This window comes from Schistocerca americana, chromosome 6 (assembly GCF_021461395.2).
Source record: "Schistocerca americana isolate TAMUIC-IGC-003095 chromosome 6, iqSchAmer2.1, whole genome shotgun sequence".
Taxonomy (NCBI): domain Eukaryota; kingdom Metazoa; phylum Arthropoda; class Insecta; order Orthoptera; family Acrididae; genus Schistocerca; species Schistocerca americana.
The window spans coordinates 486,975,051-486,993,533 of NC_060124.1; the positions used below are offsets into that span (position 1 = coordinate 486,975,051).

The 18,483-nt window shown below is 38.9% G+C and overlaps 1 protein-coding gene across 1 annotated transcript; it reads right to left on the bottom strand.

Annotated features, from left to right (window-relative positions):
• Positions 1-368: 368 nt before the first annotated feature.
• LOC124619538 (alpha-ketoglutarate-dependent dioxygenase alkB homolog 6) lies at positions 369-18,092 on the bottom strand. The gene is made up of 5 exons (XM_047146004.1): positions 17,663-18,092; positions 1,264-1,440; positions 1,004-1,111; positions 807-920; positions 369-717 (listed from the first exon to the last, which is right to left on the bottom strand). Exons 1-5 carry the CDS (start codon positions 17,690-17,692, stop codon positions 454-456), a joined length of 693 nt encoding a protein of 230 aa, XP_047001960.1. The 5' UTR covers positions 17,693-18,092; the 3' UTR covers positions 369-453.
• Positions 18,093-18,483: the final 391 nt, after the last annotated feature.

Sequence of the window (18,483 nt, forward strand, 5' to 3'; positions counted from 1 at the left end):
CTTAGGACACTGGACTAACGTTTCCTATTATGATCATTCAAATCCCATCTGACAATTTTAATTTAGGTTTCTCATGGTTTCCACAAATCACTTTAAGTAAATGCCAGGATGGTTCCTTCAAAAATGGTGTGGATGATTTCCTTACACATCCAATCTTGTGCTTCACTACAGCAACCTCATTGTCAAAGGGACATTAAACCTTAATCTACTTTACCTAAAAAATCTTTACAAAAATTATTTTAATGAAATATCTGGCAATATTTTCCCCTTGCATAGCACAAAACAGAATCTCTGCAGCAGGTAAATATTTAAACCAACAAACATGTAGGAATGAGGTGGGTGAATGATCTGGGAGGCATTACATCATAAAAAAATTTACAAACATTTATTTTGGTAAAGTAAATGTAATACAAATATTTTTTGAGCACACTTCAGCTTATATTGAATCCAGTGTCACTTGCCTACTGAGATCTTTAACTTCGTTGTCTTGGGAACATGACGAATAGTCAGAGAAACTCTTCGGCCCCTGGTAAGTTTCTCTCCCAAAACATAATTTCCTGAACACACATGGAGATTTGCAATATTGTTTGTCACATGATCATCCATAACTTCTGCTATTGAGTGAAGGTAATTGTGATATAATTCATCCTGCAGGATGAGTAAACTCCTTTGTTCCAAAAGAAGAGAGAATGTTGGACCCTTTGATGCATCATCCTGCTACAGAAATACACAGAAAATTTTCTCTGTAATTGTTGACTTCAAACTCTATTAGAGAAGAAATATTGATTTCCTCTAAATGGACTTACCACAGATGCTCCCTGGCAGTCTTCACTCTTAGAAGGCTGAAATTCCAGAAGGGTGTGAGAGCCACAGCTTATTGTTGTAACCGTTGGATAGAACAGAGGACCATCAGTATGGGGCTGAGTAAAAATGTTAAGTACAATGTTATGTTCACAAATTATAAGGTATCCTACAGCGAAAAATTAAATGTGTCATACATTACCATTATCCCCTGTCCAGGGAGATACTCATTTATTAGGACATGATTTGGACACTTCTCAGTTTCAAAGATTCCCAGGGTGGCTATCTTATCAATATATTTCTTTAACCACTGAAAAGTGATCAACAGCATTAACAAAGTTTGTAACTTACTTCAACACTGTTAACAGTATGATACCAGCTCCATTAATGGTTTGAGTTAACTGTCTAAATAAATTCCATACTTTTCTGGAAAAAGAAACCACTCCAATCTTGCCTACTTACATCTGGTATCTTCTCAGCAATCATTCCTTTCGGATGAGGAACACCACCCCAGTTCTGAAGTCTACGGTGTGACAACTGGGTCCACTTTGGTTTTGGTACAGAATCAACATGTTCTATAATGTACCTCTCCTCCTCCTCTGTTATGAACTGAGGAATGTAGTATACTGTGCCTGGAATCTACAAATATCAGAATGTTGAATGTTACTTAAATGCTGTGTATTTATCATGAACACAGCTGTAGATGTCCCACTTTCATTGACAGCAATTTAAGAGCAATGTGAAGTTAATTTGTTTATTCATTTACTAGCAGTAAATCCCTTTGGCACATTAAGCTCTAAATTTACAGTAATTTCATGGAAAAAATGTTGCAAAGTAAGATAGTGTGGCACTGCTGACATAGAGCCCTGCAGGGGTCATTCTACTGCCTAATTGGAAAGGCACATTTCCTTTGTAGCTTGCATTTTGGGTGTAACTGTTCAGGATAAGAAAATGTCTGATACAGATGTATAAGTGATAGGTAACATAATAATACTATTTAAAATGCAAAGTGTTATTAATTTTAAATTGTGGTAGGGAATTGCAGTTAAATGCTGAATTGCTAGATGGCATTAACCGTATACTCTCGCATGCAAGAGTGAGGAGGTACACTGCCTGACAAAAAAGTGAAGCATCGAGGGGTATTCCATGCAGAAAAGTGACATTTTCAATCTGACCATCTCAGATTTCTTTCAAATTTGGTGCATTCAATGGCCCAGATAAAAGATGGAAAATTAGCAGTTTTTAGAGGTACGCAACAGTTGTGAAGAAAGTTACAGGTCTCCAGAGTTTGAAAATTGTGTGAAATTTATATGCATCTGTCTCAACATAAATGAGTATAATTCTGGTTCTATTCGAGATACAGCAATGAAACTCGTATTATTGAAAAGCTAATGAGTAAACATGATATGCTGATATACAACACAAGTTTCTAAGCGTTTTCACATTCAAGGTCATTGACCTTAACCTTTAACACTGAATATCTCAAAACACCCCATTTTCAATTTTTTTGAAAAACATATAATGTACTGCTCCAATGTGTTACTATAAACACAGTATGTATCAAGATTTCAACTAAAGGTATCATACTCAAAAATTTATTTTGTCAGCATAAGTACACTATCAAAATGCAGGAGGTAGCACATAAATATGAAACCCAAATTATTAAAAATTGCAATTTATACATAATGTTATGTAAAAATATGTTTATATTATTTAGTGTTGTTATGAATCTTTTACAGTGTAGTTTGAATGAAAAGGCAATAAAATGTGGTAAAATCTCCTCTCACAAGTCTCCATTTAAATTGTTAATGTTCACCTCATCTGATGCAGAGAGACTGTACATCCTTCTAGTTGGTGTCACTGGATCCACTTTTGTGAGCATGTCACATCTTCTGATAACACAAGTGTCAAGTTTGGTAGGAAACACAAATGATGGAGGTGGTCCATGCAGATCCAAGAAACTGGCCTATACTTCATAAGTTTGCAATACATACACAACTCACCAGTGACTTTCATACATACAGGCAACAAATCCATATATGTCTTACAGCATTTCAGTCACCACAGCAATCACTGACTCTCTTTTCTGCTTGTTAAAGAAGCAGAATATGCCTTTGTTTTTACTACACTTTTGTTAATAGGTATTACACAATGAAGCTTCTGGGTACCTGGAATTGTTCTTATATACTTGAAATTTTGCTTCATCTTGGCAATATCTTCATCATGATGGGAAGCTGATGTATATTGGAAGACACATGAAGGAACATTTTCTTTGCACCACTGAAACAACTATTGTGGTGTCAAAGTATGGTTTTCATGATGTTGCAAGAGGCTGGCAAGTGTGGCTAATCTCTTTAAAATCCCTGCAACCCTCTCACAAGGTCCTACATTGTGTTCTGTACCAAATTCTGCTGAAACATCAAAGCGTCCTGCCATTCTGCTGAAACACAAAAATCTTCCTGATGGTATGACAGATTCTTGAAATTCTTTCTGTTTTTGTACTGAGCAGCATATCTATCCAAAAAGTAATAAATGTGCATTGGAGTTGGAAAGTGACATTTTAAGAAATTAATAAAATTACACTAGACAGAATACGAGGTCTGTCCAAAAAATTCTGTAACATTCGTAACTTTGCGCCAAAGGTGTGCTGGAGCGAAATGTGGTTTGCATCCCTGCACACACCTGTGTTTGATGTGTAACTGCCAGAAGTTTCATTGTTGTATGTCTGTTAGTTATTGTTAGTGCTGTATTGAGTAGAAAGTTGTGTCACACAGTTTGTTAATTTCGAAATGGCAGAGTTAGAGGAACAACATGTCTGCCTTAAATTTTGCGTGAAATTCAAGAAAACCTTTACAGAAACACACCAAATGATGCAGGAAGCCTACAGTATGAGTACTTAAGTCATACTGAGACCAAGGTTTAATCTTCACATTGAGTTGGGAAAGGTTCTCCATGATCAGAAAAAAGCTCATCAGGTCACATCAAATGCCAAAGCCATAGTGATAGTTTTCTTTGACTTTGAAGGATTAGTTCATCACAAATTCGTGCCACAGGGATAAATTGTTAATCAGTGGTAATATTGGAATGTGTTGCGACACCTACAAGAAAATGTGAGAAGGAAACAGCCCAAAATGTGGCAAGACAATGCATGGCTCTTGCATCACGACAATGCATCCACACATTCATTGCTGTTGGTGCATGACTATTGCACAAACAACGAAATCACTGTGCTGCCTCATCCTCCGTTCTCTCCAGACCTGACCCCTGTGGACTTTTTCTTTTATTTCCACAGTTGAAAAACCTGTTGAAAGAACGAAGATTTGCAACAACAGACAAAATAGAAAGTTCACAGATGGCACTTCATGCATTCCAGCAAGAGGCATACCAAGACTGCTTCCAGAAGTGGGAACGGCTCTGGAAGCAGTGTACCAATTGTGAAGGAGAGTATTTTGAAGGAGACCATGCACAATAAATAGAACATAAGTGCAGAAAAATTCTGACAACACAGTTCTGGAATTTTTCGAACAGACCCGGTACAAACACAATGTATCATGCTGGAGGTAGTCAAATACTTCCACATATAACACGTGGTGTATTTCATTAGTATGTGTCTCTCTGTAGTAAGCAACAAATAGGTGAATTGTAACCTCTGAATTATTCCCATGAAATATTTATACTTCATCCTGAATGGCGAACGTGTAATTCTGTTCAAAATCACAAACAACAAGATAGTCACTTGCTTTGAGTTCTTTAGTGATTTTAAAGAAATGTGACTGCTGCTGGGTGATTAAATGAATGTGGTAGAAGCTGTTGTAAACTTGATGCAAAAAAACTTCTTGAAATCATACACTGATTTTGTTACAGTCTCTAGAACTTCCCTGCCTGTTCATAAACAACACTTATATGTAATTTCATTAATGCAGTTTGTACCAAACAGATAATCAGTCAGTCTTGTCACACTTGGACAGTAGGGACATGCACCTAAGAAACATGCTGCAAGTGCAGGATTCCATTAAACAAATGCTGCACAGTGCTTGTATGTTGGTAATTTGTGTCCTTCACACTTTGTTAGTTCTTTCACTTTACACCCTCCAGTTCAAATGGCTCTGAGCACTATGGGACTTAACTGCTGTGGTCATCAGTCCCCTAGAACTTAGAACTACTTAAACCTAACTAACCTAAGGACATCACACACATCCATGCCCGAAGCAGGATTCGAACCTGCGACCGTAGCGGTCGCACGGTTTCAGACTGTAGCGCCTAGAACTGCTCGGCCACTCCAACCGGCTACACCCTCCAGTCATTAACTTAAAGGTTAGGTTAGTGTTTTTAACGTACCGTCGACAACGAGGTCATTAGAGACGGAGCACAAGCTCGGGTTAGGAAAGGATGGGTAAGGAAATCGGCCGTGCCCTTTCAAAGGAACCATCCCGGCATTTGCCTGAAGCGATTTAGGGAAATCACGGAAAACCTAAATCAGGATGGCTGGAGACGGGATTGAACCGTCGTCCTCCCGAATGCGAGTCCAGTGTGCTAACATTTAACTTAAAATTCTGGTGTGAAGCACAGAGACAAACAGTATGGATCACACTGGCATTTGTAAGAACACAGTGATTTTTGGTTGCAACTCACAAAATTTTGAGAATCCAGTATTTACATCTGGGCATGTATATGTGAAATATGCATATAATTCCTCCAGATTGTGCAACACTAGCTGCTTCTGCTTGTGTACTCTAATTCAATTTTCTTTTACAGACACATAAGTCTTTTCTTCCTGGTATCACACAGCACACATGATGAACACAGCAAAAATTACTTAAACATTGAACAGTTTTCCCACACAATGTCTTATCTGGCTTTGGTCTTGTGTCATTAGCGTATCATGTTCTGCTGCCTACTGTTTCTCTCTTCAAACTGTGTAATCCAAAGTGGAAAATTCTTTGAAGGTTTTCCCTATACTCCAGATCTTTGGAAGTACTGTCAAAATTTGTATTTTGTCACACAGAGTCTGAATTGTGAAACTTATCTTTCAGCCAGGCTATGAGATTTCTCTTTCTTCATTTCTTTCCTACTCTTTTTTTTTCCAGTTGTGTCACGTAAATATGCTCCAACATTGAGGCAACCTTTTACAGTTTTTGCTATGAGTACTTTACCTCACTCTGAAGCCTCTTTTCTTCACAGCAGATTCACCTATATACTGAAGGGTAGTATTTAAAGAATCAAGTGCCAGATATGATGCTGTTTCACCCTCACTTAAATTTTCTGTGGAATACCTAGCACAGCTGAGGCATCACTTGCAGGTACGGATTAGTTTTTTGATATTTGGTTTCTACATCTGCTGCAAATTTTTCCATTTACCAATACATTGGTACACATTTTTACCATCCACTCCTGAACATTCCTCAAATTCTTCTGTGTTCTTGTGTGCCTTCTTCTTTAAGTGGATTGCAACAATAGAATTTTGATGTGAAATCCACTTTTTTTGCAAACTGCTACTAAATACTAAAACAACTATAGACTGCAGGTTGAATACATCCATGAAACAAGCTAATGATGATTGGGTTGAAATAAAAGTCTCTAATTGGCTGTCGACCACAAGAAATGTTCACCAATTGGTCAGAATAACAGTAGCTGCAATTGGATGCTGTTCTGGGAAAAAATAAATAAATAAATAAAAATAAAAAAAATAAAAAGAATTGATACACAAACACTTACTGCATTTTGCTAGTGTATTAATGTAGATGAAATAAGTTTTTGGGCATGATGCCACTGGCGTGCCATCTTATTGTTTACCATGTTTATAGTAACATACTGGAGCAATACAATATATTTTTTTCAGAAAAGCTGGAGATAGGGTGTTTTGAGATATGCATGCAAATGTCACACAATTTTCAACTTTGCAGACCTGTAGCTTTCTTCACAATTGTCATATAACTCTGCAAATTGGTAGTTTTCTATCTCTTACCTGGATCACTAAATCTGAAAGAAATCCGAGTATGTTGGGTTGAGTGCTGTGTTGAATTGACACAGAATTACTTCCAGAAGATATAGTAGGATGTAATTGTAACTTACATACCATCAGTACATAGATAAATGACTAGAGCTGCAATTCCTGTGACAGCTAGAACAATCATCAGAGTGCATCAGTGTTGTTTCGGACCTGTAGGGTATATAAGGGGCATTAACAGTGTACAATGTTGAATGATCACTGCCAGCGACATGGAGATGTCATGTACTTGTGTGGGACAGAGTTATTAGCACCTGACAGACTTCAAAAGGGGCCTCTTTGTCAATCTCCGTTTGACTGGCACGTTGAATCTCACAACAACCATATTTGTGAGCACGAGGATGTGACTGGCCCAAAGCTGGACTGCACCCGAATATGAGGGCAGGTATACTCATTGTCAAGATTCCGGTCAACCATGTATTACCATACTGTGCACCAAGCACATTCTAAGTCCTTCACATTTGCACCTGCCACCCAAGAACATCTAATGGACTCCCTGCAACATTCTGTGCCATCTTGCACAATTGGTCATAGACTAGAAGAGCTAGGCTAGGGAATTAGGCCCCCTTGCATACACTGCCGTTACCACCAAAACACAAATGGCTGCTGATGAATGGAGTCACACTGTGTTCATCAATGGAATTGCAGTTCTGCACTACTCTGAATAATCATTACTGATGAGAATGGTGGCAGCATTGGTAAAGTCCCATTCTCCAGTGTTTTGGAGATGCCTAGCAGTGTTACTCCTGGTGTCACAGAGCAAAGAGCCATTGGATACCACTTAAGGTCACTACTAATGGTCAATGAGGGATCTCTGATAGCACATCATGGCTATCCTTCACCCTCAAGAGTTACCTCTTGTGCGATGGTATGATAGTGACTTTCTTGACATGATGACGCTCATCCACAAATGGCACGACTGTATTAACTGTATGTGTGACATCGCGGTACTTCCATGGCCATCAAGACCCCAGATCTGTCCTTGATAGAATGTGTGGGACCAGCTCGGACATAAAATCTGTCCCATTGCCAGTGTCCAGAATATCAACAACTAGTTACAACAGTTGTGGGCCAGCTTGCCTCAGGAGAGGATACAGTGTATTATAACAGCCTTTCCAGCCGAATCAGTGCAATCATACACACCAGAGGAGGTGCAGCGTCATACTGACAAGTGGACTGATACTGCCAAGTTCTTTGCAAATTTGACTCAGTTTTATAATACACACCTCAAAAATCGTTTTGCATCACCTTGGTTCCGAGAGTTCCAGAACCTGTACAGAAAATTGGAATAGAGATCAACATAAACATCATTTCCGCCCCTTTTTATTGCTCATGAAAACCACACATTGCATGTTGTACCACCATTCAGAGGTGGTGGTCCAGATTGCTGTACACATTGGTACCTCTAATACCCAGTAGCACATCCTCTTGCATCGATGCATGCCTATAATTGTCATGGCATACTATCTACAAGTACATCAAGGCACTGTTGGTCCAGACTGTCCAACTCCTCAATGGCGATTTGAGACTGATCCCTCAGAGTGGTTGGTGGATCACGTCATCCATAAACAGCCCTTTTCAATCACAGGCATGTTCGATAGGGTTCATGTCTGGAGAACATGCTGGCCACTCTAGTTGGGCAATCTCATTATCCTGAAGGAAGTCATTCACAAGACGTGCACGATGGGGGTGCAAATTGTCATCCATGGAGATGAATGCATCGCCAATATGCTGCCGATGTGGTTGCACTATCAGTCAGAGGATGGCATTCACGTATCGTAAAGCCGTTACGGGACCTTCCATGACCACCAGCGGCGCATGTCAGCCCCACATAATACCACCCCAAAACAGCAGGGAACCTCCACCTTGCTGCACTCACTGGGCAGTGTGTCTAATGTGTTCAGCCTGATAAGGCTGCCTCCAAACACATCTCCGACAATCTGTACCGCGCTGCATGGTGTTGTGGTTGCAAAGATGAAACTCGCTATGGACGTTGGGAGCGAAGTTGCATATCATGCAGCCTATGTGCACAGTTTGAGTCATAACACGACATCCTATGGCTGCATGAAAGGCATTACTGAACATGGTGGCATTGCTGTCAGGGTTCCTCTGAGCCATAATTTGTAGGTAGTGGTCATCCAATGCAGTAGTAGCCCTTAGGCGGCCTGAGCGAGGCATGTCATCGACAGTTCCTGTCTCTCTGTATCTCCTCCATGTCCAAACATCACTTTGGTTCACTCCGAGATACCTGGGCACCTCCCTTGTTGAGAACCCTTTCTGGCACAAAATAACAATGCGGATTCGATCAAACCACATTATTGACCGTCTAGCCATGGTTGAACTACAGACATTATGAGCCGTGTACCTCCTTCCTGGTGGAATGACTGGAACTGATAGGCTGTCAGACCCTCTCCGTGTAATAGGCGCTGCTGATGCATGGCTGTTCACATTTTTGTGTGGGTTTAGTGACAGCTCTAACCAGTCAAAGGGACTGTGTCTGTGATACAATACCCACAGTCAACATCTATCTTCAGGATTTCTGGGAACTGGGGTGATGCAAAACTTTTTTTGATGCGTGTAACTGAAGTAACATCACAACCTCTCAACCCATGCAGTTTGATTTCAATTCTCCTCCTCTTCTGGGTGCTTCTCTTCTTTTGGTAAGACAGTGAATTTTAATACTGTGTAGTTAAAAGCAGGGTAGTTTTAAGAATTTTAACTCACAGCGAAAGAGGCAACTCTACAAATTGCACGACATCACATTACATGAATATGCTTGCCATATACAGACTGGCACACTGTGACATAGAATACACATCATTATAGCTTTCCAGTAAGAATTACAGACATTAGCAGTGCTCAGGTTAATGATGCATTCCAGAACTTCTGGAAGACATTTTATATAATTCCTCACTGTTGGGTCATTCCACATCAAGTGGCCTAAATTTAGGCAAGCTCCCAACTTGACCATCTCCAATTTAGATGAAATTTTTACAGGATGTACATACAGACCTTACACGAAGCACTGCCAAATTACAGCTTCATAAGTATTATGGTAGGGCCACTAGCCACCTTTTTGTAAAGGCTCGTTTTTTGACATTGTGACTGAAATGAATAAATGATAAACTTTGTTTTACCATTGTTCACGATCTAAGAGACCTGTCTTGCTGAAACTCTGTGATCCTGTTCAACTTTTTGGGCACAATAACTGAGTAGTAGTAGAAAAAGTCAAACTACGATAAATTCATCATAGTATGCTATCAAAGTGGCTCATAAATCTTTCATACCAAATTTTGGCTATATTTTATTGCCTTGTATCTACTGAAAGAGTAACTTTATGAAGCTAATACTTTAGTTATCCGCAACCTGCCAGCATGTGACAAAGCTCTGCAAGTGGCACCCAGATTGCTCATATAATAAATGAGTTACTGAAGTTCAAAGTGTGCTAAAAAATTTAATCAGTCAATTTTGGCTCACTTTCAAACGGTCATATCTCAAATCAGATCACTCAAATTTGATTTTTCTCGGCACCATTGAAAAAAGCTCACCTTGTTTGATCAGAAAAAGTTGTTTTTCTTTTGGTGACTTTGCATTTGAGAACAAATAAACTTATATTTTCATTACATTACATTTCTCAACATTGCGACTTAAATGAATAAACGTTCAACTTTGATTTACCATTACTTGGAATCTAAGAGACCTGCCATACTGAAACTTTGTGATCCTGTTCGACTTTATGGGTAAAATATCTTAGCTGTAAAACAAAAGGTCAGACTATGGTAAATTCATCATAGTGTGCTATGCAAGTGGCTCATAAATCTTGTCATAACAAATAAACTTACATTTATATTACATTAAAAAATACATATACCAGTCATACTCTTTATGGTTCACAAGCCAAATATTTCAGTTCTTATTAATTCATTTGCTGAAATTTGTTACTAATAGCTATTACAGTTGATTCTAACAAGCTATAATGTCAGCCTATTCTTGTTGCTGATGGAGCTGGAAAGACAGAAATAATGTGTTGGTTTGGAATCCAACAAGCATCCTGCCTAGCTGACCAATGGAACGAATGTGCAGGTCCATTGGCGTGCATGAAACTGACTAAAACATCATTTTCTTCTTCTGAAACTTCAGACACATTACCAATCCACCATTTTCCATCATACATACAGGCAATATATTGGCCCGGTTGTAAGGCTGAAATATTTCTGAATGAAATTGTTGCTTGACTTTGGTCAACATTTGCCACAAAAAAATTTGTATCTTTGGATACTCTTCTAATACACACTTGCTTTTCATTTAATGGCACAAAATGGTGATTCTCTCTTGTTCCTGATACTGTGCAGCCATTTTTGAATCTTGCTTCCTGCTCAGTTTTTAATGTTTCAATTTCTTCTTTTGAAACAAAAATGAATTGGATTCCTCTGATATTCTTTGTACAGTATTTAAACAAATCAGTTGGTGTCAAAATCTGGTCCTCAGTTGGTCTTTGAAGACTTGCTCTTGCTGCCAGGTGCTTTGCAGTTCCTCCAGTTCCATCACATGGAGATTTTCCATGGCTTGTAGCAAAAAAGTTCCACTCAGCTGACATTCCAGTCATTTTGATGGTGGCAGAGGTTCAGAAAATTTTTGAAGTTTTTGTACTGCGCTGCTGACTCATCACTGAAGTAGTAAATGTGTGTGATTTTTCCAAGGAGACACTTTAGATCTTCTATTAATTTCACTATTAAAGCATGAACAGCAACTGCATCATGTTTCAGGAGTTCACTTATTATACAGCAGCTGATGTCCAAGTTATTTCTGAAGTACACAACGAATGGGTGCAAAATTGCTTGGCTGTTATTCCAGTGAAAACCTTGAGCTGCATCCTGGACAATGAAGGAAAAAATTTCAGCGAAGTCCATTAATAATATCGGTTCAGTTAGCTTACAGCTTTCTTTTATGCATTTTAGGTGCTTGCTCTGGTACTTTGCAACATAATGATAAGTGGAAAGTTTGTACAGGGCTATTACAAATGATTGAAGCGATTTCATAAATTCACTGTAGCTCCATTCACTGACATATGGTCACGACACACTACAGATACGTAGAAAAACTCATAAAGTCTTGTTTGGCTGAAGCCGCACTTCAGATTTCTGCCGCCAGAGTGCTCGAGAGCGCAGTGAGACAAAATGGTGACAGGAGCCGAGAAAGCGTATGTCGTGCTTGAAATGCACTCACATCAGTCAGTCATAACAGTGCAACGACACTTCAGGATGAAGTTCAACAAAGATCCACCAACTGCTAACTCCATTCGGCGATGGTATGCGCAGTTTAAAGCTTCTGGATGCCTTTGTAAGGGGAAATCAACGGGTCGGCCTGCAGTGAGCGAAGAAACGGTTGAACGCGTGCGGGCAAGTTTCACGCGTAGCCGCGGAAGTCGACGAATAAAGCAAGTAGGGAGCTAAACGTACCACAGCCGAAGGTTTGGAAAATCTTATGGAAAAGGCTAAAGCAGAAGCATTTCTCAAACAGGATATTGGAAAACCGATGGATCGGTCATGGTGGAGATCATGGTCAACAATTCATGTCATGGCCTCCACACTCTCCCGACTTAACCCCATGCAATTTCTTTCTGTGGGGTTATGTGAAAGATTCAGTGTTTAAATCTCCTCTACCAAGAACATGCCAGAACTGCGAGCTCGCATCAAAGATGCTTTCGAACTCATTGATGGGGACATGCTGCGCCGAGTGTGGGAGAAACTTGATTATCGGCTTGATGTCTGCCGAATCACTAAAGGAGCACATATCGAACATTTGTGAATGCCTAAAAAAACTTTTTGAGTTTTTGCATGTGTGTGCAAAGCATTGTGAAAATATCTCAAATAATAAAGTTATTGTAGAGCTGTGAAATTGCTTCAATCATTTGTAATAACCCTGTAAATTTTTGAAATCAGATCTTCAATAAAATCCTCGGTGGTCATCTGCTTGGTTTCTAATGTACCTCTGTCAGTGGGCACCCACTGTTTGAACTCAATGGTACCATCTGGATCACTGTCTTCAAAACTACTTTCTAAAACCTGTTCCAGTAGTTCTTTTCCCAGACAGATTTCACAGTAATTAAGCATGCAGTCTTTGGATTCCAAATCACGCACTTTTTTAGCAGTCAGACTCTTATAATCTTCTTTAATTGGAGTGCTTGCAAGCATCAGTTTCACATTTTGATGCAAAGTGCAAACAAAGACTGAGTCGGTCCCTGCAGCACCCACAGTGATGCACCAATATGGCCTCAATTCACAAAATTTGGAAAATCCAATTTCAGGCCCATGCTGAAATCAATATGCAGCAAACATTTCTTTCGAATTATTCAGAAGAAGGTATTTTTGCATCAAAACTTTCTTTGCTTCTATTCTAATTGATACACAATCTTTTTTACCTGGACAAATTCGGCTAAACTCTTCATTCTGAAAAAATAAATGTTACCACTCTTTTTTTTACGGCATCTTCTTGCCAAACTTGTTCTTTGGCAGAGCTAATGTATCCTTTTCTGCCTGCAACTTCCTAGCTGTTTTTACCATCCTCTCTCAAACACCAGATTCTTGCATTGTCTCTTTTATAGTCCAGCATTGTGGTATTTATGTCAGTATTTGCAATTTTTCAGGCTGCCTTGACAATTGCAACTTCTCTCTCAATTCTTTAATCAGCTGCTTATAATCTGCACAATCAGGACTTGTCTTGCTTGTACTAGGTGTTTGAAGATCTTTTGGGGCAAATCCTCCAGCAGCAGCAATGTTATTCGCAATTGCCTCTTGAGCCTTATTTTTCATTTTACATAACCTTTCACATCCCTTTTTGGTACACTCTGAAATTTTAGAGGGGAGACCCCAAAGCAGTTAGACTTGAGTTGATTGATACTTCTGGATATGCTTCATACTCTGACTGGTTTGAAGTTGACTGTTGTTTTTCTGCTTTCACTGCTAAAAATTGTTTTCTGCAAGTTGGACAGGTATCTGACCAGGTTTCACATTAGCTCTTAGTCACAGCTTGCAATTGTTTTGCTGTTTCCACATTGACAATCCGTCAACCCTTTTTAACAGAATGGTTCTTTGCACCAAAAGGATTAAAAGACCTCTGTAGAAAGTCATATTTGTCCAAAAGTATTGCTTTGTGATGAAAACATATTTGTGCATTTTCAGTAAGACATATCTCACTTCTTTAGTTTATTAATTCCTTTTGCTCTACTGAAAATTCTTTGAGTAGAATGAAGCCTTGTTGATGTGTGTATGTTTTCAGATGACATGTAGAATTATCTGAAGAGCCAATGACACATGGTACTGAAACCCCACTGATATCCATTACACTACAATTACATTTATGCTTCCAATTGCCGTTGTTTCAATATTAGATAAAGTAGAAGTGGTGTACATTTTCAACTGAAAAATATTAAACAATCACAGATAATGGGAAATTCCTTGAGAATACAACAGAAAAAAAATAAATAACCACATAAACATTTCTAAAGAGTCACCCCGCACCTTGAAATAATTTTTACTTACTGAAAAAAGATGTTTATCCAGTAATGACAACACACTTTACTTCATTTAAATAGGCACACACAACATCTGAACACTCTTCACTACACAATAGTGTGCTTCAGACTGATTGTTGAAGCATGTTACTAAACTCCATTGTTGACACTAAACACTGTTGACACTAAACTGGTCTGTCTCCAAAATAAAAACAACTTTTTCTGATCAGACAAGGTGAGCTCAGATAACTCAGTTATTATTTGAGCAATCTGGATGCCACTTGCAGAGCTTTATGACATGCTGACAGCTTGCAGTCATCTTCAGAAAGTTATTCTTTCAGTAGATAACACGCAATTAAGTACAGTCAAAATTTGGTACAACAAGATTTATGAGCCACTTTGATAGCACACTATGATGAATTTACCATAGCTTCGCCTTTTGTACTACAACTAAGCTATTGTACCCAAAAAGTTGAACAGGATCCCAGAGTTTCAGCAAGACAGGTCTCTTAGATCCTGAACAATGGTAAAACAAAGCTGATCATTTATTCATTTCAGTCGCAATGTCAAAAAAACGAGCCTTTGCGAAAAGGTGGCTGGTGGCCCCACCATACTACTTATGAAGCTGTAATTTGGCAGTGCTTCGTGTAAGGTCTATATGTACATCCTGTAAAAATTTCATCAAAATTTGAGACGGTCGAGTGGGGGCCCTTGGGCCACTTGACATGGAATAACCCTGTTGTCAATTAAACAAAGTACATTCACACATAATTCGACCTGCTTTGTCGTTTAACAGATTACTTCCTAGCTAACAGAATGCAGGATGTTCATCATAACAGGGGAAAAATCATCACATGGGAAAGTAGCTATGGGTAGTAACGCAAGAGAGAGTCCCTACTATGAGGCATCAGGCACATTTCATCCGGTGTTTCAGCAGATAAATGCTAAATTATTTTGCAATGTTATCAATGGAGTAAGCTTAAAAACATACTGCTCAGTGCATGTTTTATACAATGCCTAGTGGCAACAGAAATTGTTGGTATTGCTTATCATTACAAGTAAAATGGTTTTTACATTGTAATAAAGTGGTCCCAAATTTGTGTAGTGAGATATTTGGCTTAAAGATGTTTTAACGGCGATAGAAAAACATGAATGATACCCCGTACTTCAGCAGCACTTGGGTAGTGCTACTGCATGGTGGAAGCAGACAACATGGTGTGGGGCCTTATATGAAATGTCTCGTGTGTTGGTCTTATGTTATGCTGTCTGTGCTTAGGTCTCACAGGTGATGCTCAGCAAAAACAAGTATCAAGTGCTATGTCTAAACAGGTGGAGCGATCCCTTTTAGTCTGATTACACAACTATTAACTATTTGTAAAAAGGCATTTGGAGCGATTTAAGGAGACTTTCTGCATAAAACTCACTGCAAATAAAACATATACCAGAAGTGAGGTTCATTGAAAGAATCCGGAGGTAGCTTACAGAACAGTAATTTAACATGTTCTTGGGGATCATTAATTTGGCTGTGTTCCTTACATCTACATCTAATCCCTGCAAACCACTGTGAAGTGTGTGGCAGAGGATACATCCTATGGTACCAGTTATTAGGGTTTCTTCTCATGCCATTTACATAATGAGAGCAGGAAGAATTATTGTTCAAATGCCTCTGTGTGTGCTGTAATTAATATTGTGCTCATGATCCCTATGTGAGTGATAAGTACATGGTTGTAGTATATTCTAGAATCATCATTTAAAGCTGTTCGTGAACTTTGCAAGCAGACTTTCTCAGGACAGTTTACATCTACCTTCATCAGTCTGTCAGCGCTGTTTCTTCAGCATCTCTGTGGCCCTCTCCCATGTGTCAAACAAATATGTGACCATTTGTGCTGCTATTCTCTGCAAACGTTCTATATCCCCAGTTAGTCATATCTGGTATGGTTCTCACACACTTGGGCAAAATTCCATAATGGGTCACATGAGTGATATGTAAGCAATCTCCTTTGCATTCCACCAATAAACTGAAATCTACTGGCTGTTTTACACATGACTGAGCCTATGTGATCAGTCCATTTCACATGCCTACAAATCTTTACACCCAGGTATTTGCAGGAGTTGGCCTATTCCAATGGTGATTAATTGATATTATTGTCATAGGATATTGTGTTTTTTTCCATTTGTGATAGAATTATCAAAAGGACGATCAGCTGTGTATTTGCAGTTTAGTTTAGTTAGCACAAGTGTCTTGGGTTGGCCATCCAACTTCAGTGAAGTCAGATGATAGAACAGAGATGATGTGCACCATGACGTTCAAATGGCTCTGAGCACTATGGGACTAAACATCTGAGGTCATCAGTCCCCTAGAACTTGGAACTACTTATACCTAAGTAACCTAAGGACATCACACACATCCATGCCCAAAGCAGGATTCGAACCTGCGACCATAGCGGTCGCGCGGTTCCAGACTCAAGCACCTAGAATCGCTCAGCCAAAACAGCCGGCTGCACGACGACGATAATGCTGTTAAAACTCTGAGGATTGGTGAATACATTGGGAGGCTCACTGACAGTTGTTCTTTCTGTGCACTAATCATTAATAAAAGGGGAAATATATCTCACAATGTGAGCTGTTTCCGTTTTTGCTTTACTTTTTTAGCCGTAGCAACTTTTTAAGAATTTATATTTTTATCTATACTTTTTCCATGTACACATGTGAATTGGCTTTTATGCTTTTAATGTGCAACGCATCCTCATCCACTAAAAATTCTTGTTGTTAGAAAATATGTGCAATGCAACACATACAAATGACAAACAATCAACAAAACCATGCAAAGCCTTATTAACTTGGCGTAGCCTACCGTGCCTAATTTGATCCACATGGTTACCGAAGTTTAAAGTTTCAATAGCGTATTTAGATTACAGAGGCGAGATCTGTACATCAATGAAAGCATAGGTATTACTTCCCCTATACTTGTGCAATATGTCTGAAGCAAAATAAATTGTAATTTCAAATAGTAACCTCTAACAACGGCAATCAGTACTGCGAAATTACGGTAAGGGAACGGCTAAATAATAAGAACAAGTCCCATAATTTGACATAATTGCAGATATTTCTGAAATGTGTAACTGTAACTCCGTAATGTTAACAATCGAAAATTCTAAATCTATAGAATTACTTTGTTTCCTCATTTAAGACGAGTCCAGTGGCATACGTGCACACTACGAAACTTTACACCAACAATATATATCACCAGTTGTCAAAAACAAAACTTAGCTACTCGGTTTGTTTATCACTGGGCTATTCCAAGTCATCTAATGCAATACTGACTGATTCAAGTTCTGTACCTTCTCAATCTTGTATTTCTGATAGTCCATTTCACCTCAGTTCCTTGCTATCTCAAAACATGCATTATCATGTACAAGATCCAGTGCGATACCAGGGCGTCAATATGTATCTAATCCTATATGTCATTCTTCCTTTTGTTTCTTAATACAAACAACAAACATGTGTAACATTGTGGCAGACGTGTTTGTTTGGTGTTTATATTTTACAAACAAGGCAGAGATTTTATCCAAAACGCCAAATTAAGGTCGATTCACACTTCACGGAACTTCAGCATCAATTCACTTCATGACTTCACGCTAGTTTCCCGGGAAGAGCAGCTTCGTTTGAGTTACGGCCAGGACTGGTCGTGATCACACGAATGCGTTAGATCGAGACATTCCAGTGCATACCGCATAGCCATAGCTCTCTTTACAGATTACGCAAACCGGAGGCATGAGAACTGAGAAGTGACAACGCTGTGAAGGCGGTCTACTGAACTGTGCAGTTCTGCGCGCATTGTGAATGTTTGGCTTCGTTTGCTATGAAATCTTCTACTTTTGTAAAAACTTTTACTCTAGGCGTCCATAGAGCGCTGGTCTGTTTATAAAGGTGAGTTTTATGACTGGTATGTTCTTATAGAAACGAAGTGTAAATGTAATCTAAGAGTAAAGTCACATGGTAAACATGTTAGTGAAGAGTAGTTTGTTATCTACAGGAAATGTGAATTATTGAATTACCATTAATTTAATGGTATTTTTTAAATGATAGACAAGTGTTGTGTCCCAGGATGCTCAAGCAATTACAGATCCAGTGGCGATAAAAGCTATATAACGGTATTCCG

What these genes read in the sequence shown, in the direction of transcription:
- LOC124619538 (XM_047146004.1), bottom strand. Translation starts at nt 17,692, where the DNA reads ATGGACTATCAGAAATACAAGATTGAGAAG. An exon ending in TTGCTGAGAAGATACCAGAT is followed by an intron (nt 1,112 to 1,263) that starts GTAAGTAGGCAA and finishes ATCACTTTTCAG; the next exon opens with TGGTTAAAGAAATATATTGA. An exon ending in TCCCTGGACAGGGGATAATG is followed by an intron (nt 921 to 1,003) that starts GTAATGTATGAC and finishes ATTTTTACTCAG; the next exon opens with CCCCATACTGATGGTCCTCT.